General features: G+C 36.4%; 1 protein-coding gene across 2 annotated transcripts in view; it reads left to right on the top strand.

The window, feature by feature from the left end:
• Nucleotides 1–25,773, top strand: part of LUZP2 (leucine zipper protein 2) — a 448,942-nt gene that overhangs the window by 410,622 nt on the left and 12,547 nt on the right. For both annotated transcript variants that reach the window (XM_060017352.1, XM_060017353.1), the window contains exon 10: nt 15,940–16,032. In XM_060017352.1, coding sequence (XP_059873335.1) covers nt 15,940–16,032 — 93 coding nt within the window. The remainder of the gene's footprint in view (nt 1–15,939; nt 16,033–25,773) is intronic.

Consider the following 25,773-nt stretch of genomic DNA (forward strand, 5'->3'; position numbering starts at 1 on the left):
AGTTAGTGAATGACATGCTCCTGTGTGTGTGTGTGTGTGTGTGTGTGTGTGTGTGTGTGTGTGTGTGTGTGTGTGTTAAGCCTTTAAGATGGGCCTACTGGACATCATTGATAATATACAAATAATACTTGATCAACATATTAATTTATCTTTGACTTGTACTGTTTGTGTAGTAGAGCTAAATGCATAGTAAGTGTCCAGAAAAGGGAAACTAATTAAAAAATCTTGTTCAATTAATGGCACATTCTGGAAAACTAATAATTTTTATATATCCATTGTACTGTTTTACTTAATTATATTCACTTTATTATAAAATATTAAATGTGACTTTATATAACTTAGAAATTATATAAATGTAAGAGGAAGAACAGGAAATGTATTACTGAGAGGTCTACCCTTTTAGGTGAAAACTATGAATTATTAATACAGCAATGTTGTTGGTGTTTACAGCTGCATGATAGAGGGTTTAAGAGCTGGGATTCACTCTATACACCAGTGTGATGATATTTACTGCTCATATTTACTGGGAGGATTAAACAAGATGAGAAAAATGCTGGACAAAGCCAGTTGCCAGGCTCCTCCCTTCCTCTCTCCTCTTCCCCCTCAGGGCTGGTATCTCTGCAGGACAGGATGCAGAGGAACCTAAGCTCAGCTGGCTGGGTCTCTGCTCCTCCCTGCCTTGGTCCTTCTACTGGGACAGGGGCCTCAGGAGAGAGGATGTGGCTGCTGCCTGCACCAGGCTCCCACAGGTCTTATGGCTTAGGGAGATGGCTGAGTTGTTCTCCCCTCCCACGACGGGGTCATCTGCTTCCTGGGCTGAAACTCACCAGTCATCACATCAGGGCAGGGAACTATAAAAATAGAAAAGGCTTGTGTTTCTGTCCCAAGTGTTCCAGCCAAGACTCTTGAGGGCCCAGAGGGACTTCTGCCTATGTAATTAGGCTGTGCTTTTCATTTACATCCAAGAAATAGTGTATAATGAATATAAATACAAGGAAAAATAATTTAGAGAGATAAGATTCACTAGAGAGATAAGATTCACTAGTCAGACTAAGTAAACATATTTTTTCTACAACTTTCTAATTTTGAAATCTTGATCAACTCAACCGCTCTGAGACTAAGCTTCCATATGTATAAAATGAAGACAATAACAGCACCAACCTTACAGAACTGTTGGGAAGATTAAATAAGAAAATTAACATACAGCATTTAGCATATGTAGTAGTGTCTGACACTGAGAAACAGTCAATAAGTATATGAATTCATAAGTACTGTATCTGGAGATGAGGATAACACTTTGAGAAGATTTAAAGAAGGTTTCTGGTAGGATATTAATTAAAACAAAAACTATTGTGCAGATGTAAGAACACATTTATTCAAATAAGTACAACTACAGCTTTTTTAGCATAAAAGTATGGATGAATCCTCACAATACATTTAATGTCAGTGATCACAATTGTAAATGCTGTAAAGAAAGGAGAAAATTGAAAGAGAGCAGAAATGAGAAGCAATTCAGAAAAGTAGTGTAGATTTAAAAAATGATGAAATTGTGTTACGAAAGCTCATTATTTCATTCCCACCCCAGGCAGTCACCATCTTCTATCTTTGTTTTTCTTTCCATGCAACTCACTGCCTTGGATTTAGCTGCAGTTGACATTGGTAAAGGTCACAACCATGGCATCAACTTAATTGGACAAGGATGATTTGCTAATTTTTTTTTTTTTTTCCAGTTTGGTAGAAATGCCAAAGTCATTTTAGGGCAGCAGGCAACAGTGGCCCTATTCAGGAGCTTGAAGGCATCCAAGTGAAAATTGCATTCTGCTTGGTTCCCGGAGGTTTAGAGCAAGGTGGATTTGTATTTCACTTTTTCTGCCAAAAATCTGTTGCAAAGTAATTTCTAAGGACTCTCAGAACAGTACACCTGAAATCATCATAGACCAAAGGGTCTCAACCTAGGCTGCATTTTTTTTAATCATTGGAAGCATCATTTACATCTGATGTCAATACTTACATTTTCATATAATTCAGCAGAAGTACAGGCTAGTTTGGGGGATTATTTAAAGCTCCCAGATTATTTATATTTACAGCCAAAGTTGGAAACTATTAAAATCCTTACTCTAGGAGTAGGAAAGGAATCGAAGAAGTAAGGCTGCCCTTTTCCTCCACTTTCCTGCTTCTAGAAGAGATTTCCCAACGAGCCTAAAGGTTTTCAATTTTAGACAGATCTGTTTCTCTATCAGCTCTCTGTCCTTAGCTAACCATTTAGTTATCTATAACACCAACCAGTTTGTGTTCTTTCCATACTAAAAATATATGTTTTATATCTTTGTATGTCCAGGATTATTGTGAGAATAAAGATGAAAACACGAGTCTAAAACATTTGTATAAAATGTAACATTACATCTAAGAAATTTTGTTTGGGTTTCATTTTTGGTCCTAGGAGGTCATAATTGCTTGCTTAATTACTTCCCAGCAGATATGGCATATATGTGGCAAGGAAGTTAAGTCTAAGTTAAAATTATATAATATTTCACATGTTACTGTATAAACATACATATTATATATGCATATAAATATTTTCAGCTAACGTTGTAAATTATGATATATATTTAATCTAGTAAATATAAAAATTGAAGCAACAAGGGCCCTTTGATGCTTTCTTTCTATTATTGGTGTGCATATTTGCACGCTGCAATGGTCTGAAACCAGATTTTCATTTATTCTTCATGCTTGGTACATGTATAATAAGAATATTACTTATAGAAATTGATTAGTTGGATACCTTTATGAACTTCTTTTAAAGACATACGTTAGCAAATGATATAATTCATTTAATCCTTCTGAAATTAAAATAAAATGAGAATAAAACATTTTTGGTAGAAATGTTAATTTACATAAGTCTAGGAAGACATATTGATATTCAGAGAAAACACTACTGAATATCTTTTATGTTAAGAATGACCACCAGTTTCCATTTTCCTTTTTTTCTTTTATAATTGAGATTTTAACGGTTATACATATTTCTTAATGTTTGTAACAAAATTTTAAAAGGCATGTAGTTGTAATCCTTTTTTAAACAGTTATTCCAGTGACTTTCTGGCCTGAAATGTGTATGCAAATTTTTCTTAAAGAGTATATCAAGTACCAATATCTTCAAATGTTGATACACTGTTATATCGTAACTCTCACTAATTTACAGTTTAATATAATATACAATACAGACTCAAATTTTCAATCTTTCATAGCACATTAACAAAGTTACTAGGGAAATTGGACTACCACTACCAAAGATGTTACAGAGTACATGTAAGTCTGACAGGAAGAGCCAAGATCAAAGAGCAGTTTTCTTTAGGAAACAACTATACTAAAAAACATGAGAATAGAAGTAATTTAAAATGTTCAAAACATATTCAATGCACAACTGTGACTCCAAATTGTCATTTAGTATGCTGAGTATTATAGGATATAAAAACTACTGCCCCACCTATGGATGTTAAACTAATACTCAAGACAATCAAAACCTCCCATATTCAATATGCTGCTCTTTTCTGGTTGTACCAAAACAAACAAATAAAAACATCACCACCACCACCACCACCAACACCACCAGCAAATAATTTCACCTCTTAAAAACAAAGCATTTACACTTAAAAAAAATGTGATAAGGTGAGATTCCCTCCTTCTTAAAAATGTTTCTAGAGCTACTAAAAAACTTGCATTTAAAAAATAATTGATAAAAATATTCTCTTGGATTGGTACAAGAAGGGAGACAGGAACCACTGACATGATATGGTATACATGCTGTTAATCAGACTTGGTGTCTTTCTCCCTGCTTCATCAGAGGAGATGGACTCTCCTATTTAGTTTCTCCATTTTCTGCAGCTAAATATTCTTTATTATCGTGATTAGCCACTTGAGCCTCTTTACCTTTTTCTGCACTTTTTTTTGGTGAAGATTCATCCGTTCCAGCCACCTTTTTTGGCTGCATCTACACTTTTGCATTAGAAAGTTAAATGACACCATCAACACTCTCCTCTTGCGATGCTTGATCACCACTCCCTTTGACAGACCAGACCTTCCTCTTGGGCTTCCTGGTGAAGAGGGCTCCTGCTGGATGCACTGGGGGCCTTCGTGTGCTGGGTGGCTGGACCACTGGCACTCCTCTGGCTGCCTGAGTGGCTGGGTTCCACGGCAGAAATGGTAGAAGAACCAACGGATGACTTGTTCCATTTTCTTTTCCTATATTTTCATTACAATTTCTTGAATGCTCATCAAATAGTAATGACTTTTGTGGTGCCTTCAACCCAACAACTCATCACCAGTTGGCTGTTCATAAGTAAGACAGATCCCAGTATCCCCTCCACTGATTATCAATCCAAGGGACAGTTTTTCTTTAACACTAGATATTCTCATCTAACCTTTCTTTTGTCTCTTTAGATGCACTAAAACCTTAATCCTAAAAAAAAAAAGGAAAAGCTATCTATAAGAGATATTTCCTTATAACTCTTGCAGAAGAAAAGGACATCTATATGGAATTTAATCAACTTGCTATGATCATTTTGTTGACAATACTTTTTTCCTCTCTGGAAGTTATTCATTCATTTAATTATATATCTTGCAGTAACTGGGAATCTACTAGAAGATTTTTAACAAGGGAAACCTGATGAGGTTACAATTTTAAGAAGATAATTCCAGTAGTAACAGAGAGAAAGATTAGGAGGACAAGCTAATAGAAGCAAACAAAATTATTGGGAGAATAATATTCTTGGTAAGAGCCATGAGACAGTAGCAGTGGGAAAGGAGGTAGGGGTGGATTTGAGAAATGCGAAGGACATGAAATTTGAAGGAATTTGTGAAGAAGTGAAGGTGGGAAGACTAGATGATTTTGTTAAGGAACTTAGCTGAGAAGAAGAGGAGAGTGGACAAATGGATGGGGGGCTCCTTAGTAGGATGACAAGGCACTGTGTACTTTTTTAGTAAGAGAGAAAGGGAAGAATGAAAAAAGGTAATGAAGACAAAAGTTAGAGATATGTAATAAGGATTTAAAATTCCAGAAGAAGCATCAAGGAGTATAAATATGATCACAAGGTGAAGAGTTGGACATGGAGAGGAGTAGGGACATACCAACTTCTGAGTGGGGAGATAAGTTGGTGACGATGAATGAAGGTGTGGATAAATTTTGATTTATGGAGGGGAGTTCAAAAACGGTGATATACCCCATGGCCTGCAGTTTACCAGTGAAAATTAGGTCCTTACTGACTCTGGAGAAGGCTTTTGTCCCAAATGCCTTGGAAAACCTTATCCGCCTCCTCTCACGTGCACGCTAGCTCCAATTTCTAAATTCCCTCTGTAACACTCCTGTTAGTGTCCTGCAATGTTTTCCAGTCTTGGTGGGCAGAGGAGGACTTCCTTAAGAGAGATGAAGTTAGAAAACAGGAGAGCCAATGAAACAAAGTGCTGCTTTAAACAAAATATAGCAAAATAAAAGTAATCATTATACTGAAAATGATAGAGTAAAATTAAAAATAAACTCTAAAGAAGGGTAGTAAATTTATGTGTATTCAAGTCAATTTAATTTACTATAGGATTAAACTCACCTAGAATTTACTAATTTCCAGTGTGCTAAAGCTAACTAGGGTTACATTCTAATCTGTTCTGTCTAAATAGCATCATAGTGCATGTAGAGAGAAGCTAAACAAGCTTTTTCAGAGGCAGGCTTATGCTTCTTTCCAATGGTCCTTTTCAGGCACTAACAAGCTCTATTAGGTGGGCACCCTGAATTTGCTAGCTTCTCTCTTTAACATCACTGTCCTGGAAACCTGTGTTGCAATCTGTGGCTAAATGTCAGATACCCAGTGCCAAGAATCATGTGTGTGAGAGCACAGAATTCGGAATTCAATAGACCAATGCACAGAATTTGGAATTCAGCAGGCCAATTGTAAATCCTGGCTTTTGCCAATTATTTGTGAGATGTTGAGAAATTGAACCAAAGACTATGATTAGTCTTTTGTGAAATAGAGCTAACATTATAAAGCAATGAGCCTAATAAACTTAAATGCTGAATTTATAGCAAGTAGTATATCTAGTGTTTAAGAACAAAGACATTAAAGGCAAATTGCCTGGATTTGAATTTGTACTCTGCCACTAATCAGCTGTGTAACAGATGCAACTTTTTAGACCAACTTGTCACCAGTAACATGGGAATAATTATACCATTTTCTTCAAAAGCTTGTTATAAGAATAAGCTAAATATTATTATTTTCAGACTTATTTGGTATAAAAAGATATTGTTGTTGTCCATGTCTGCAGAAGTGTCTATCACACAATTCCACATGGAGTTTGACAATCAGAAAATAATTTGAGCATTCATCAAAAGAATTCCCACAAAAGAATTTCCAAAAGCAACAGGAAACATACTGTCTTTATATTTGCTAAAAGTGATTATATTATTCGTGCCAGAACTGACGAAAGAGCAGAGAATTATTTTTCATCTTGATCTACCCTCAGTGCACTGTGAATTAGATTTACATGTTTCAAAGAAAATTAGAAGTAGGAGCCTTGCTTTTCATTACTGTATGAAACATACTGATATTCAGGATTTCGCGAGATCATAGACAGTGTTTTTGAGTCCCCTGGAGTGCTGATGTTAGGCTTTCCCATGGCATCTATGGCCCTCTTTGGTCTCCTCTTTATGAAAGCAAGACTATTTCCTGAGTGTTTGCAGCTACCTAACCTAGGAAGTTATTCACATCAATTATACTCTAAGAGCAAACTTTTCCCTTTTGTAGGCTATTGCATGGATTCCAATTTATGTTTCCAATTGTTCAATAATAATAATGATGATAGTGAGAAATTTAATTTGCAAGGTTTTTTATGGCTATTGCCATAACATGTTTTATTAGATCATCACAATATGTAGAGCAGATCTTACTATAACCATTTTACTTAAAAAGGATCTTAAACATGAACCCAGGTTTCTTATGCCAAGTCTACTGCACCAAACCGCTCTTTCAAAACATACGACTTAGAATCTTAGAGATATGCTAACAAAAATGGATGAACATTTAAATATGCACTGCTTCTTATGTTACCACAACACAAAGTTTATAGAGCACTCATTCTGTGACTGACTTACTGCTAAGGGCTTTGCATAAGTTTTCTCAGTTAAAGTAAAGATGAACATTGTGAGGTGGTACAGCATTCTGATGTTATAAGTGAGAAAACTAAGGCTCATGGAGGCTAGTAACCCATCTTAGGTCTCAAAACTAGGTCACTGGCAACAGAGGTTTTTTGGTTTGCTTTTAGTTAATTGAGGTGAAATTAGTATATAACATATTAGTTTCGGGTGTAAACATAATACTTTGTATATAGTGTATGTAGTGTATATACTACAAAATGATCAGTACCATAAATCTAGTTACCATTTTTTACCTTGCAATTAACTTCCTATACCCAGTTCTCCTATCCCACCCCCTTCCACTGGCAACCGCCAGTCTGTTCTCTGTATCTATAAGCGTGTTTGTTTTTATTTTGTTTGCTTCTTTGTTTTTAGACTCCACATATAAGAGAGATCATGTGGTATTTGTCTTTCTTTGTCTGACTTATTTCACTTAGTATATTGTCCTCAAGGTCCATCCATGTTGTTTCAAATGGCAAGAGTTTATTTGTTTTTTATGGCCAAATAAAATTCCACTATACATATACCACATTTTCTTTATCAATTCATCTGTCAATGGTCACTTAGGTAGTTTCCATATCTTGTCTATTGTAAATAAACACTGCTGTTAACAAATATAGGGGTGTATATATCTTTTCAAATTAGTGGGTTTTTAAAATTTTTTTGGATTAATAGCCAAAAGTGGAAACACTGCAACATGTGATAGTTCTATTCTTAATATTTTGAGGAATTTCCATACCATTTTCATAATGGCTGCACCACTTTATATTCCCACCAACAGTGTATGAGTGTTCCCTTTTGCCCATGTGCTCTCCAACATTCCTTGGCTTTTTGTTAATAGCCTTTCTAATACTTGTGAGGTGATGTCTTATCGTGGTTTTGATTTGCATTTCCCTTATAGTTATGCTGAACATCTTCTCGTGTGCCTGTTGCCCATCAGTATCTCTTCTTTGGAGGAATGTCTGTTTTGAATCTCAACATTTTTTTTTTTGTATTGAATTGTTGGGTTTTCTTGCTACTGAGTTGTTTGAGGTCTTTATATATTTTGGATACTAACCTCTTATATGATATATGGTAATGCATGTACAGCACACTCACAAGTGCTCAGTTAGTGTTAGCTTCTTATGGTAGGTAAGAGATTATCAGCTGAGCCTATATTTCCATTATATAAAAAAAATTAAAATCACTGATGCTTCTGGCAATTTACTAATGATGCCACTAAATGTCACATAATGGTTGATGTTTTAATTCAGAACAGCAAACTCCTAGGGGGTGCTGGGGCATATCTTCATTATTAGAGTTCCTCTAATGCTCATCATAATACATTGTGACTAACAGCAAATGTTAGATGAATGAACAAACAACTGAATAAATTAATAAATGAAGAATCTGGGAGAGAGAATGATCCCACATTAGCCAAATTACAATGTGTTCATGAGCAACCATATCTGTCTCTAAGGCTGTTCACATCCATAAAATAATTCTATCATGGAGAGTAAACATATTCATTTTAATGACAGCAGCGGCTGTGAATTTTCATGTTAGACACATGTGCTTTTCATATTTCATCATTAGTCATGAGTATGCCATGAATTTCAGTACCCATGATGGAAGAAAACAGCTTTGCCTTAATTCATCCTCCTACTTTTGTTAGTTATCCCATTTGAGGTTACACTAGAATCAATTGAAAAGTGAGCATGGGGTTCCAGTCATTTAGTTTCCAATAGACTTTGTAAGATATTCTAATTTTATTTTTAAATAAAACATAAGGGCTTCCCTGGTGGCGCAGTGGTTGAGAGTCCGCCTGCCGATGCAGGGGACGCTGGTTCGTGCCCCGGTCCTGGAAGATCCCACATGCCGCGGAGCGGCTGGGCCCGTGAGCCATGGCCGCTGGGCCTGCGTGTCCGGAGCCTGTGCTCCGCAACGGGAGAGGCCACAACAGTGAGAGGCCCGCGTACCGCAAAAAAAAAAAAAAACAAAAAAAAAAACATAAAAGCCGTGAATGCCTACGAATGTCCTTTTCATGGATGGTGATACCACTGCCATATTTAAGTTATCTGAGACACACCAAATAGTTTTTGTTTTTGTTTTTACAAAACAGTTTTTATTTTTTTTTTAAAAAATAACCTTATACTTATTGTCCAGACCTTGATTAAAATACAGAATGTGGCTAGTGAGTCCACTGAATCCCTGGGAACCTTTACTTTTGCCACTGCTCATTCTCCATGGCTAAATTTACTACTGGATTCTAATCTATTCCAGAATCATTCCTGATACAGGTAAAACATATGTAGGAGAATCCTCTATATCACCTGTGGCACCATGGTATCAATGGATGTAGATAACAGAGACGTTCCCTGGTTGCTTTTATAAAGACACAAGGGGCAACATTCCCTACTCCCTCTCTACAAAATTGACCATTTCTAAAACCGGTATTCACCTTATTTTTATAGATTAGGAATTCAGTTTCCCATTAATACTAGAATCGGGATCCTTCCATGAATGCCAACCTGCTTTGCTGAGCATTTAAGAAATCCTGATGGACGTTTCCCAGGTCTCTCACTTAGGCAAAAAACAATATCCTCCTATTCCCTACGTCTCCTTGAGTCCCTGACCTGAATAAGACTGTGTAATGATAATGGTACTTTCATTATTACCTGCTCCCAGTAATACTGTTTCATCTGACTGATGTAAACCCCTTCCTACCAACCTCCCCACACAGTTACCCAGCTATGCCTAAAATTGTCACACAAATCTGACATTATAAACATTGGACCCCCATCTAGAGCTATTCTTTTTTTTTTTTTTTTTTTGCGGTACACGGGCCTCTCACTGTTGCGGCCTCTCCTGTTGTGGAGCACAGGCTCCGGATGCGCAGGCTCAACGGCCATGGCTCACAGGCCCAGCCACTCCGCGGCATGTGGGATCTTCCCAGACCGGGGCACGAACCCGTGTCCCCCTCATCGGCAGGCGGACTCTCAACCACTGCGCCACCAGGGAAGCCCTAGAGCCATTCTTCACAACTGAGAAGGTGCCCCTGTATCTCCCTGAAGTGTCAGCCCTCACTTCTTCCTCATCCCTCCTGCTGATGCTGCTGAAGGCCAGCAACGGCCCAGTAAAATTCCAACTTGTATTACGTCACTACTGAGACAATCAGAAACATGACCTTAGTTTCATTAAGTTTTTACTGCCACGATGTTCAAAACAGACCTCCTCTAGCTTCTCCACATGCTTAATATTTCTTTGGCACAAAATAGATAAAATGTTTTAATTTTCCACTTTAAAATATGTGAAAAAACATTCAATAAGACTATGCCTGATTTCCTAGGTTTTTATTTTCTTTCACTTTTAGCCATTTGCTTGTGCTTTGAGATAAACTCCTATTTTGAACATATGTATGGTATCAATACTTTGGCATATTTATATGCTCATAGACATAAGGTCACCCAACAATAATCATTTATAATAATATATTAATTATTTTATTATGAAATTAATGCATATTTGTCATGGACAATTTTAGCAAATAATGTTAATAGTAATAATACTAATAGTAGCTGGCATTTTTATTGAGTTGTGCTATACCCATATGAACTTATTTAATCCTCACAGGTCTCTAGAAGGAAGACTTTTTATTATCCTCATTAAAATATTTTTTTTCTTTTGAAATAACTATAAACTTAGAAAAACATTAAGAAAATAGTACAGAGAGTTCCTGTATATCCTTTACCTCCCTTAATGTTAACATCTAAACATAGCTGTGACGTATTTATCAAAACTAAGAAACTGGCAATGGTATAATACTGTTACCAAACTACAGACCTAACTTGGGTTTCACCAGCTTTTCTACTAACGTCTTGTTCTGTTTCAGGATCCAATTCAGGGCAACACATTGCATTCAGTCATCATGTCTCAGTCTCCTCTTGTCTGACAGCTTTTCATTCCTTGTATTTCATGTCCTTGACACTTTTGAGGACTAGTGGTCAGATATTTTATAGAATGTCCCCCAGTGTGGGTCTGTCTGATGTGTTTTTGTACTTAGACGGGGGTTATGGATTTTTGTGAATAATACCACAGAGGCATGGTGTTCTTATCATCATACCAGGGATATATGACATTATTGGTGATGTTAACCCTCATCACTTGGTTAAGATGGTGCCTGCCAGATTTCTCCACAATGCTAGTATTTGTCCTTTTCCATACCTTATTCTTTGGAAGTGAATCACTAATTTCAGCCTATTCTCAAGGGAAGCCTGTGCTCCACCTACTGAAGAGGAGAGTGTCTAATATGTTACTGAGAATTCTTCTGTAATAAAATATTTGTCCTTTCTATTTATTTGTCCTTCTATTTATTGATTCAATCATTTATTTATATCAGCATGGACTCGTGGGTATTTATTTTAGATTTTAGGTTATAATTCAATACTATATTTTTTTTTTTTTTGATTTTAAATAGACTTTGTTTTTCAGAGCAGTTTTAGGTTCACAGCAAATTTAAGCAGAAAGTATAAGTCCCCACATATCCCCTCCCCTAACACCCACAGCCTCCTCCATTATTAACATCCCTCACCAGAGTGGTGCATTTGTTACAGCTGATGAACCTACATTAATACATCTTAATCACCCAAAGTCCACAGTGTTCATTAGGGTTTAGTCTTGGTATTATAAATTCTATTTGTTCTGAAAGTTGTATCATGACATGGATCCACCATCATACAGGATTAGCCTCATTTTTCATATGAATAAACTGAAGAACAGAGATATTAAGTTGTTCAGGGAAGGTGACACAGTTGGTTAACATTTTATGAGTGATGTAATGCATTTCTTTAAAATTCATTGCAAAATTCATTTGAATTATTTTATACATTATTTCCTTGTAGATATATACTGCAGTTGATCCATGTATCTCCTTATTTCTGAATTTTTCCATTTTTTTCAACATACAAGTGACATTTAGATAAAAATCTGTTTTATACTCCACCATAATAATAGATTCTGTAAAGACAGAGATCCTGTTGGTTCATTTTTATGTCCTCCTTCCTTCCTTATTCACGCCTTCCACTAACCGATAGAGTAGGTGATAAATGACTGTTTGTGGAGCAAATGATTACCCAACAAGTTATTGAGCTTAAAGTTTTATCAGGCATACCTTTGAAGCTGACATTAAGGAGGCCTGATTTCTGAGGTTTCTTGAGGCTACTGTCAGAGGAAGAAATGTGAGCAGAATGGTATATTTTGGTGTCACATACTTTACCTTCTTAAAAATGACTTCAGAGTTTCACATCTTGGAATGTGGTTTTGTAGAATAATATTTATAGCCTCATAAGGTTTGAGGGTATTTGTAGCTTCCACCTGTGTTAGCAGCCATCTGTGAACTGCAGCAAGCATGTGATCAAGGCTCCAGACCCTTTTGAAGGGTCACTTTACTCATTTACTCCCACCTAAATTAACTTCCTTTTTCCAAATTTTAATCATACCATATCCATGCACTCTTCCAACCCATTTTCAAATTGTCCTCCTTGTGCATATGGGCCACATACATCCATATATGTGATAATCAGGTTCCTGACTTATTCTAGGATTTGAAAGTTGTCAGCAATACCACAGGGCATAAGCAACATATTTACTGATTTTTCTTTGGAAATTATTCAGAAAATAAATTATTGTTAAATGATTCTTTCTGATATAAACAAAGATTTGTGTCATTTTGAAATATTAATAGACATTTATTACTTGTCAAGTAATTAGTAATTCAGTTTAGTAGAGCAGTATTCATATTCAAAACACTTTGGAAACACTATTCTATTTCTCATGATTAATTTAGAATAATTCTCTTGAATAAACAACATTTGCTATTATTTACATTACATTTACTTCATAATTCATTACCAACTGTGTTATTTAGAAATTAAGTTTAGAAATACCCATGAAAACTTTTTCTTCTCAATCTCCATAGGTGTTATTTTATAGTACATAAAAATGTGTGTGTATGTATGTACACAAAGTTAACTGAATTGTGTGGCAATGACTGAAGTTAACAAGCACCAACCCTATAAGTAATTCTGTCTAAGGTTGTCAAGGTGTTAAGTATTATTGTTTATATACCACCTAAATTCTCCGTTCCTTAGTGGATAGAGTCTAAACTCCTCAATCTGGAGGTCAAATCCATCAACTACTTGACATAACTTATTTTTCCACTTTTGAAAGTTTCTCCTTGAAGCATGTTCATGTACTATTTTTAATTCTCACAAACCACATTTTGTTTTAGAACTCTCTCCGTTTTACCTTTACCTAAACAACAAACAAACAAATTAAAAAAAACAACAAAAAAATACTGCAATTTAGGTGTTCTTGACCTAATTTAGCAGGGCAGCAGAAAACTGAGGCCCTTCAAAATTGTATACGTTGTCTAAGGCTCTTATTTATTTATGTGCTAATCCAGAACCAGAATTCACATTTCTTTAACTCCAAAATATTATCGTTCCCAAAATCAGTTCCCATTCTTTGTTAATTCATCAGACTCAATAAGGCTTCTTTCTAAAAGGAGCCATTGGGGCTTCCCTGGTGGCGCAGTGGTTAACAATCCGCCTGCCAATGCAGGGGACACGGGTTCAAGTCCTGATCTGAGAAGATCCCACATGCCATAGAGCAGCTAAGCCCATGTGCCACAACTACTGAGCCTTTACTCTAGAACCCGAGAGTCACAACTGCTGAAGCCCGTGTGCTTGGAGCCTGTGCTCAGCAGCAAGAGAAGCCACCGCAAGGCGAAGCCCGCACACTGCAAGGAAGAGTAGCCCCCGCTCGCCACAACTAGCGAAAGCCCACACCCAGCAATGAAGACCCAACACAGCCAAAAATAAATAAATAAAAAATAAAATAAAATAAAAGGAGCCATTTCACTGATAGCAAATGCCTACATTAAGGATTGCATGTATTACGCTTAATGCAACCAGTTCTGCAATTAAATACTAAGGTTTTGTATTTAAAGTAATTTAACTTTTCATGCATTGTTGCTCACATTGGTGAAGTGATGTATAATTTCCTCCAGTTGTTAAAAGTAATTAATATATGTAATTTTTTTTCCTGAAGCAGAGTTGAGATAACTTTCATAAATAGATGTAGAAATTGACAAACCAGGCACCCCAGTTTTTTAATATATGAGCACAAGGGTAGCCTTTGGGAAACTTATGGAGGAGTAAAGTTGCACTGTCATTCTTTTCCCCCTGCTCTTTCTGAACTTAATTGTAAATGAAGTCCCTTTTATATTTTGTCCAAAATAGCAAAGGCCTACAAAAATAGATAGATGATAGGTAGATAGATGATAGACAGATAGATAGATAGATAGATAGATAGACAGATAGATGATAGATAAACAGATAAAACCTTTTATTCTGCACATATTTCTTACCTAAGTCTCACCACCAAAATCTGGGAGCATTTTCATAAATACACAATATTTGCATAAGAAAATATAATTAAGCACACATTAACATTTATCAATATGGGCATATTTATATTTTAAGGAAAATATTGAATACCTACTCTAAAATGTAATCTCCATCATTGGTGAACCTGGTGTTATTTTTTACAGCTTACCTAGCTGGGTTAGGTTTCCCTCCTGTTGGTTTCAATGGCAAACCTCTATCTCAGCCCTTATTTTGTACTGTCAGTTTTATTTTTTTATTTTTATTTTTTTGTGGTACGCGGGCCTCTCTCACTGTTGTGGCCTCTCCCGTTGTGGAGCACAGGCTCCAGACGCGCAGGCCCAGCGGCCATGGCTCACGGGCCTAGCCACTCCGCTGCATGCGGGATCCTCCCGGACCAGGACACGAACCCGCGTCCCCTGCATTGGCAGGTGGACCCTCAACCACTGTGCCACCAAGGAAGCGCTGTCAGTTTTATTTTATTGATTGACTCCCAGTATCATTCAAGTCTCTGTGATTACAAGCTATCAACATTGACCCTTACCAAATTAAATGAAGGAGCTTTAATGATAGAACATCAGGAGCTCATACTATCCAGGAGAAGACAGAAGTAACAATGCTGGGAATGGGCAGAACCAGAGGGTGCTTCAGAAGACTGGGAATGTGAACCATAAGAAGTGTCTCATTGTGGAAACAACTTGGACAAGTCACCCTACTGGAACTAATGTACCTATTTAAGGCCTCTTTTAAATCTAGTCAGTATTTAATTTCAAGAATGAAGGTTCCAAAGACCTAACTTGGATCGTGTGCATTGGCATTTCTGTGTAGAAAGTAGCACAGAGAAATTTATAATAATATTTAGGGTTTCTGGAGATATAAAACAGTACTTGGTTAGTGAAGCATTGGAGTGAATATAATTCTCTTTTGTAAATTACAGTGAGATGTTAGAAAACATCTTATTTCCTATTAAAAAAACAAGATGTGTGCTTATTATTTCCCAGATATACTGGGGTTTAAAATAAAGAGAAACGATAGGATTCCTGTGTTTTTGAGGAACCAGGATCCTTAAAATAAAAGCTTATTATGCAAGAAATAAATATTTCCAGTGGGAAAATAATCCCATTGGACAGCACTGATATAGAATTGAATAGAAATTATTTAATTTCACAGTTAATATTTAAGGTGCAGTGTTTAAGGTCTCTGATATATATAAATTTTCATTTTATTCTTTTTCTTTGAGTGTGATGTTGCCATCGTATCATGTTTTACAATAGTCCTAGGATCTCTGTTGAATCTATTTCTCTCTTTTTTAAATGTTCTCTCTCTTTCTCTCTCAAGGATCAACAAACCACTTCTGAAGCCCATGAGAGCTCTCAAGTTGAGACTACAAAGGAAGAATATCTGAGTACCCCTGAGTGCGATACTCAAATTGTAAGATTTATTTAAAATGTTTTTAACAACATTCAACATGAAAACAAGGACATAAGCGTTTTAACAACCCTAGTTTATGCCACCATGAAACTTTCTATTTATATGTAATATCTACTATCTAAACAGTGTACTTTTAAATTTGAAAATGCAGATAGATATGAATCATGTAGGTATTCCACTAGGAAATGTAATCAGACAATTAGGGGTACTATAAACTTGAATTGCTAGAGGGGTAAGGGGGTCATTCCCACAATCACATGACAGAAAGCTATTAAAATATTAAAAACAAACACAAACAAACAGAATCCCAAACAAAGAATGTGATTCAATAATATTCTTCCCAAAAAGCAAATCAACCCTGCATTATAGAGACATTACATTAGAGGAAGGGAGATTCTTACCCTTCAAATGATAATAGGAAATATGGAACTTGTACTCTGTGCTTTCACTTGTAATAAGTGAAATGAAATTTTAGTTCTGGAACTTTGACGTGATAACAGATCTATCATGTCTGGGCTTGAGGAACAGCAAATGACAACAGCTGTATTTAACAGATTCAAAGCTAGGCTTCAATCTAGTTGACAAAATGGAAAGTATCTGCTGAAACTCTTCATGATGGAAAAGATACCAGGTGATAGCAAAGGAAATAAGGCAGAATAGAAACATAAGTTAAACAAGTCTATCTCTTTTTCCTCTATTGACTGCCAAAGTAAATTTAGAAATATAAATTTCTCAACAATTTGGCCTTCACATCTTTGTATATTGAAAGATGTTCCAAAACCATACAATTTAGAATATAAGGTTAGTGAGAAGTAGAAATAAAATATTCTGCAATTTACTTCCAAGGAAGGAAGAAGTCAAGAAGGTTTGGGGCAGGAAGGAACACTTTTGCTGTAGTTTGAAGAACAGATAGGTCTCTGACAGTGTGAGTGAATGTGCAGAGACAAGAAAACATCTGAATAGAGGGGGCTTCCCTGGTGGCGCAGTGGTTGAGAGTCCACCTGCTTGTGCAGGGGACGCGGATTCGTGCCCCGGTCCAGGAGGATCCCACATGCCGCAGAGCGGCTGGGCCCATGAACCATGGCCGCTGGGCCTGCGCGTCCGGAGCCTGTGCTCCGCAACGTGAGAGACCACAACAGTGAGAGGCCCGCGTACCACAAAAAAAAAAAAAAAAATCTGAATAATATGAGGAGAGAGTAGCATACAGAAAATGGTGGGATGTTGCCTAAGAAGATAATTTGGGACTTAAATGGGAGGGGCACTGGATTCCCAAGCTAAGGAGTTTGGTTTGAATTAGGGATATAGTTAAGATTTTCAAATGTTTATGTCCAGTTAAATGATAAGACCATTGGGTTAATTTTAAGGAGAGTGCCCTTGTTTCTTGATATACTTTCCTAAAACTACCAAAAAATCATTTTGCAGTATATACGTATATCAAATCATTACGTTGTACACCTAAAACTAATACAATGTTACATGTCAATTATATCTCAATTTTAAAATATTAAAAATAAATAAGAATTTTGGAAGCTTCTGGCCTGCACCCTTACGGGTAATGCTCAGGCTTGATCCTTCAGTGTCCTGCTTTGAGCCCTTGGATTAGGAGGAATTCAGTTGCTTTTTTCCTGCCCTTACTGGTGTATCAGTGCCTTGAGCAAATCATTCACGCCATGAGGTGGCCAAAACATATGAAAGGACAAAGAACCAGGACTTCATCAAACTTAACAAACAAACAAAATAGTCCCACTGAAGGCAAACCTGAAAAGTTCTATACGTTTTGCTAAGATTTCCCAAAGCAATATTTTGGTCTACTTTTCTTGTCAAGAGAGAGGCATAGGGCTTCTCTGGTGGCGCAGTGGTTGAGAGTCCGCCTGCCGATGCAAGGGACACGGGGTCGTGCCCCGGTCTGGGAAGATCCCACATGCTGCGGAGCGGCTGGGCCCGTGAGCCATGGCCGCTGAACCTGCGCGTCCGGAGCCTGTGCTCCGCAACGGGAGAGGCCACAACAGTGAGAGGCCCACGTATCGCAAAAAAAGAGAGAAGCATAAATTCTTTTTTTGTTGTTTGTTTGTTCCACTCTCTTTTGACTTTTGTTGTCCTTCCTTGTCACTAGCTGCTCCTCTCCCTTCAGTAAGTCCCATAAGCATCTACCAGCTTGGTGGAGGCCCCAATCTGGGTCCCTTCAAAAAGCAGCTTCCACCTGTACCAGCATGAACGCTCTCTCTCTAACCTGATTTCAGTTCCCTAGATTTTAGTCTTTGAAATCTCTTCTTCCAAGCAGCTACACTTATTCTAGTGCAGAGAGTGCTCAGTATTTATAGCCTGTAGACTCAGTTGCATTTAAAGGCCAAGAGAGTAATATAAGTGAATGAGATAAACCAGGTGTAAGCAGTAGGAATTAATGAGGTTGCTGTGAACATCAGTTTTCCCATTCTACATCAGTAGTTGTTATCCCTGTCCTCACTGTAGTATCACATGGAGGGTTTTTATAAAATACTGATGACCAGGACCAATCTCAGAAAAACTGACTCAAAAAGAAAGAAATTAGAACACTCCCTAACACCACACACAAAAATAAACTAAAAATGGATTAAAGACCTAAATGTAAGACCAGACACTATAAAACTCTTAGAGGAAAACATAGTCAGAACACTCCTTGACATAAATCACAGCAAGATCTTTTTTGACCCTCCTCCTAGAGAAATGAAAATAAAAACAAAAATAAACAAATGGAACCTAATTAAAAGCCTTTGCACAGCAAAGGAAACCATAAACAAGAGGAAAAGACAACCCTCAGAATGGGAGAAAATCTTAGCAAACGAAGCAACTGACAAAGGATTAATCTCCAAAATATACAAACAGCTCATGTAGCTCAACATCAAAAAAACAAATGACCCAATCAAAAAATGGGCAGAAGAGCTAAATAGACATTTCTCCAAAGAAGATATACAGATTGCCAACAAACACATGAAAGGATGCCAACATCACTAGAGAAATGCAAATCGAAACTACAATGAGGTATCACCTCACACTGGTTAGAATGGCCATCATCAAAAAATCTACAAACAGTAAATGCTGGAGAGGGTGTGGAGAAAAAGGAACCCTCTTGCACTGTTGGTGGGAGTGTAAATTGATACAGCCACTATAGAGAACAGTACAGAGGTTCCTTAAAAAACTAAAAATAGGGCTTCCCTGGTGGCGCAGTGGTTGAGAATCCACCTGCTAATGCAGGGGCATGGGTGCGAGCCCTGGTCCGGGAAGATCCCACATGCCACAGAGCAACTAGGCCCGTGAGCCACAACTACTGAGCCTGCGTGTCTGGAGCCTGTGCTCCACAACAAGAGAGGCCGCGATAGTGAGAGGCCCACACACCGCGATGAAGAGTGGCCCCCACTTGCCACAACTAGAGAAAGCCCTCGCACAGAAATGAAGACGCAACACAGCAAAAATAAATAAATTAATTAATAATCTCCTACCCACAACATCTTCTAAAAGAAAAAAAAAAAAAAAACTAAAAATAGAACTACCATATGACCCAGCAATCCCACTACTGGGCATATAGCCAGAGAAAACCATAATTCAAAAAGACACTTGCACCTCAGTGTTCATTGCAGCACTGTTTACAATAGCCAGGACATGGAAGCAGCTTAAATGTCCATCAGGAGAGGAACAGATAAGGAAAATGTGGTACATATATACAGTGGAATATTACTCAGCCATAAAAAGGAACAAAATTAGGTTCTTTGTAGAGACGTGGATGGACCTAGAGAATGTCATACAGAGTGAAGTTAAGTCAGAAAGCGAAAAACAAATATCGTATGTTAACACATATATGTAGAATGTAGAAAAATGATATAGATGATCTTATTTGCAAAGCAGAAATAGAGACACAGACGTAGAGAACAAACGTATGGTTACCAAGGGGAGAAGGGGGTTGGGATGAATTGGGAGATTGGGGTTGACATATATAAACTATTAATACTATGTATAAAATAGAGAACTATTGAGAACCTACCATATAGCACAGGGAACTCTATACTCAGTGCTCTGTGCTGACCTGAATGGGAAGGAAATCCAAAAAAGAGAGGATATATGTATACGTATAGCTGATTCACTTTGCTCTACAGTAGAAACTAACACAACATTGTAAAGCAACTATAATCCAATAAAAATAAATTTAAAAAAAAAGAAAAATTGACTCAGCATCTTGGTATGTGGAGTCTAGACATTAGTTGTATTTATTTTTTAACTTCTCCAGGTGATTCTAATATGCAGGCCAGTTTTACAAAAAAATGTGTTTCACATGTACACGATTATTAAAATCATGTGAGGAGTTTTTAAAAATTAAGATTTTGAGAAATTCTTCAGTAAGTGCTAAATAAATAGGACTAAGGGTAAACATTTTTTAACATGGATTTGACAACACTCTTCCCAACCCAGGTGATTCTTAATTTGAAAAACATTGGTTTAGATAAGATATAATCCCTTTAGAGTATTGTTTAGTAATAGAGTTTCTGCTTCTCAGACTCTGTTATATTTGCAGTTAAAGACATCAATGCCTAAATAAGGCTCTGTAATGGTAGTATGATGTGACTTTTGCTAGTAGGTAGAGGGGGGTCCATCCCAGAACCCTTTGTTTATTGTGCAACCATATATAAGAGAAGCACTGATGTAGGACTGTGAAATTGATCAGGAAGCTGATGTGTGATTTTATCCATAACTAAGCCTTCCCTTGAGAGAGCTAGTGGACCATTATCTCCCCAAGCTATAGTTCTCAGAGTGTAATTAACCTTAAGCATGGAGAGCTCTATAGTTCCTTTCTAGCATTCCCCAATAATAAGAGAATAATTCTGATGACTTCCTCCACCTTACACGAAAATGTGGGAGGATCTTTGGATCTATGAGAACTGCTGTTACTCAGCTTGTCTAAATTCACCCAAAATATTCTGATTTGTGTTAAATAGCATGAAATGCATTGCTTCCATTTCAATACAGCAATGTGAAAATAGCTTCAACTTGACTCTAACGAACTGGAGACTCAAGCTCCAGTTTGGGTTGCTTTAATCGAGTATCCAAATAAGATATCAAAACATAATTTCATAAAGAAAAAACAAAATAAATTTACCTCCTCTTGTGATAAAGGGATTGGTGCATTTTCTGTTGTAGGAAGGATAGTTTTATCATGTTAGGCAGAAGTATAGTCTTATCGTCTTTATTTGGAGATTGAGTATGGTTAAAAGATGCATAAATGTGCCAAGTTGATAAGAGGTAGATTTGTGATGATTAACTTTATGTGTCAAAATGACTGAGCTAAGGGATGCCCAGAGAGCTGGTAAAACATTTTTTCTGAGTATGTCTGACAGGGTGTTTCCAGAAGAGATTAGCATTTGAATCAGTTGACTAAGAAAAGATCTTCCCTCATAAATATGGCAGGCGTCATCTAATCCCATGAAGGCCCAAATAGAATGAAAAGATTGAGGAAGTACAAATTCTCTCTCTCTTTGAGCTGGGATGTATACCTTCTTCTGCCCTCAGATATCAGAACTCTTGCTTCTGGGGCCTTCCAACTCCGGGACTTAACACCAGCAGGCCACCCACCCCCGTTCTCAGGCCTTTGGCCTCGGGTTGGGAGTTACACCATCAGCTCCCCTGATTCGCAGCCCTTTGGATTTGGACTGAATTATGCTACCAGCTTTCCTGGTTCTCCAGCTTACAGAGGGCATATCATGGCATGTCTCATCTTCCATAATCACATGAGCAAATTCCCATAAAAAAATCTCCTCTTAAATATCTATGTATATATTCTATTAGTTCTCTTTCCCTGGATAACCTAATGCAATCATTTTCCATATTTATATTTTGTGTGTTTTGAAATATTGACATCAGGTTTTTTTATAAAAGACTTTTTTTCTTTAATCAGAGATCAATCAGTGTTACTTAGTTTTTTACAGAGAGAAAGTAGACGGTAGTTGTTGAGTTAAATTTTTACTTTAGTGCCCTTACTTGACAAAATTAATAGTTGGCAAATTTATTCCCATTTCTTTTTTTTTTAAATGTCTTTTTCTGCTCTATGAAATTCAAAAATGTAGAAACTACTAAATGAGAAATTTTTTTAAATAATAAAAGTAAGATAAAATAGGGACCTGAATGAAGCCAATAACTAATAATTGAGAGCTCATGCAGGCTTAATTGTTAATTCCCTAATGGTTAATAATTTGAGCATATTTGTATATACTTATTAGCAAGTCACATATTTTCTTTGGTGAAATTTCTATTCAAATAGTTTCCCCATGCTCTGCTGGGTTGTTTGTCTTCTCAGTGTTGAGTAGTAAGATTCCTTATATATTCTGGATATAAATCCTTTACCAAATATATGATTTGAAAACATTTCTCTCCATATGTTTCTTGTCTTTTCATTTTCTTAATGGTGTCTTTTAAAAAGTAATTAAGTTTTTTTAGTACAGTTTTAGATTTACAGAGTAATTGAGCAATAGCTCAGAGAGTTCCATATAGCAATCAGCCGTCTTTCTGTAATTTATTTCTAGTTTAGTTCCATTGCAGTCTGATGGCATACTCTACATTTGTTCAAATGTATTTTATGGCCCAGAATGCAGTCTATCTTGGTAAATGTTCCATGTGACTTTGAGAAGAATGTGTATTCTCCTCTTGTCTGATGAAGTATTCCATAAATGTCAATTAGATCCACTTTATCTGCAGTGTTGTTCAGATCAACTATATTCTTAGAGGTTTTCTCCCTGCTTGATATGTCCACTATTGACAGAGAGTGTTGAAGCCTTAATCTATAATAGTTGTTTGGTCTATTTCTCCTTGCCGTTCTATCAGTTTTTGACTCATGTATCTTGACATTCTGTTGTTAGGTGCATTCATGTTAAGAATTGTTATATTTTTTGTAGAATTGGCCCCTGTATTTTTCTTGGTCTGAAGTTGGCTTTGCCTAAATTAATATGGCTACTCCAACTTTCTTTTGATTAATATTAGCATGGAATATCTTTCTGAGTCCCTTAACTTTTAATCAATCTGTGTCCTTATATTTAAAGTTGGTTTCTTATATACAACATCTAGTTGTGTGCTCTTCTCTTATCCCCTCTTACAATCCCTGTCTTTTATTGATATATTTAGACCCTTCACATTTAAAGTGAATATTTATATAGTTGGATTGATGTCTGCCATAATTTGTAACTGTTTTGGATTTATCACATCTTTCATGGGTTGTGAAAGAACCTTATACAGAGAGTATATAGAGAGTATTTCCAGTTCCTCTATTATAACATTGCTGTCATTCATTTCACTTAACCATAAGCTGTAATTACCAAATACATTGTTGCTATTGTCATTTTGAACAGACTGTTATTCGTTTCATCAGTTAAGAACAAGATAAATAAAAACATTATTTTACGTCCACTTATTCCTTCTAGAACACTCTTCCTCTCTTTTTGTAGATCAGGGTTTCTGAACTATATCATTTCCTCCTGTCTGAAGAACTTTTAACTTTTCTTGAAAGGCAGGTATACTGGTGACAAATTCCCTCAGTTTTTGTTTTTCTGAGATCTTTATTTTTTCTTCACTTTTGAAGGATAATTTTACTGGATAATATTTCAATTTTTTTAACACTAAATATTTCACTTCAATCTTTTCTTGCTTAAATTGTTTTTAAGTAAAAGTCTGAAGTAATTCCTATCCTTATTTCTCTGTAGTTAAGTTTTCACCTTTTGATTCTTTCAATATGTCTCTGTGGTTTTCTGCAGTTTGATGACATGCCTAGATGTAATTTTGTTTTTCTAATCTTCCAGGATTTGTGATTGAGTTCTGTCATTACCTTTGGGGAACTCTCACCATTCTTACTTCAAATATGTCCTCTGTTATTTTCTTATCCTTCTAGTATTTCCATTACCTCTACGTTGCAGGTTTTCTAATTGTTTTACAATTCTGGACATTCTGTCCATTGTTTAAACCCTTTTATCTTTGCATCTGTTTGGTACCTTTCTATCAACCTGTCTTCAAGTTCACTGAATTTTTTCAGTGGGCAATGTCCAGAATATTGATGAGCTCATCAAAGGCAGTCTTCATTTCTGTTACAGTGTTTTTTTTTGTTTGTTTGTTTTTTGCTTTATTTTTAGCATTTCCATTTGATCCTTAGATTTTTTCCATCTTCTGCTTATATTACCCATTTGTTCATGCATTTTGTCCACTTTTCCCCTTAGAGCCCTTAGCATATCAGCCACAGTTATTTTTAAACTCCCAGTCTGATACTTCCAAAACATTTGCCATTTCTGAGTCTGGCTTTATTGCTTTTTTATCTCCTCAGACTGTGTATTTTTCTTGCTTTTATAATACTTCTAATTCTTTCCCAGTTTATTAAAATATAATTGACACATTACACTATGTAAGGTTAAGGTACACAAAGTAGTGATATTCTATATCTATATATTGTGAAATGATAACCATAATAAGGTTAGTTAACACATCCATCATCTTACACAGTTAATTTGTGTGTGTGTGGTGAGAACATTTAAAATCTACTCTCTCAGCAACTTTCAAATATACAATACAGTATTGTTAACTATAGTCACTAAGGTGTACTTTATATTCCCAGAACTTATCCATCTCATAATTGGAAGTTTATACCCTTTGACCACCTTCACCTACTTTCCCAGTCCCCCCACATGCCCCCGACAACTACCCATCTGCTCTGTTTCTGTGGGTTTATTTTATTTTGTTTGATTTCATATATGTAAGTGAGATAATGTTATTTGTCTTTTTTTCCCAATTTATTTCACTTAGCATAATCCCCTCAGTGTTTATCCATGTTGTCACAAATGGCAGGATTTCCTTCCTTTTTTATGTCTGAGTAATATTCATATACATATATATTCCTCTATATATAATACTTTATTCACCTGGAAACTTAGGTTGTTTCCATGTCTTGGATATTATAAATAAGGCTGTATAACCCTCCCAGACTTCAGACAATGCTACAAAGGTACTGTAATCAAAACAGCAAGGCATTGGCACAAAAACAGACATTTGGATCAATGGAACAGAATAGAGAGCTCAGAAATAAACCCACACACCTACAGTCAATTAATCTTCTACAAAGGAGGCAAGAAAATACAGGAGAAAAGACAGTCTCTTCAACAAGTGGTGCTGGGAAAGCTGGACAGCCGCATGTAAATCAATGAAGTTAGAACACACCCTCAAACCACATGCAAAAATAAACTCAAAAATGGCTTAAAGACTTACATACAAAACATGACACCATAAAACTCTTAGAAGAGAACATAGGCAAAACGTTCTCTGACATAAATTGTACCAATATTTTCTTAGGTCAGTCTCCCAAGACAATAGAAATAAAAGCAAAAATAAACAAATGTGACCTAATCAAACTTACAGGCTTTTGTACAGCAAAGGAAATCATAAACAAAACAAAAAGACAACCTCCTGACTGGGAGAAAACATTTGCAAACGATGCAATCAACAGGGGCTTATTTTCCAAAGTGTACCAACAAGTCATATAACTCAATAACAAAAACAAACAAACGAACATCGCAATTGAAAAATGGGCAGAAGACCTAAGTAGACATTTCTCCAAAGAAGACATACAGATGGTCAACGGACACATGAAAAATGCTCAACACAGCTAATTATTAGAGAAATGCAAATCAAAACTACAATGAGGTATCACCTCACACCAGTTAGAACGGCCATCATTAAAAAAATCTA

Source organism: Delphinus delphis, chromosome 8, assembly GCF_949987515.2.
Source record: "Delphinus delphis chromosome 8, mDelDel1.2, whole genome shotgun sequence".
Taxonomy (NCBI): Eukaryota; Metazoa; Chordata; class Mammalia; order Artiodactyla; family Delphinidae; genus Delphinus; species Delphinus delphis.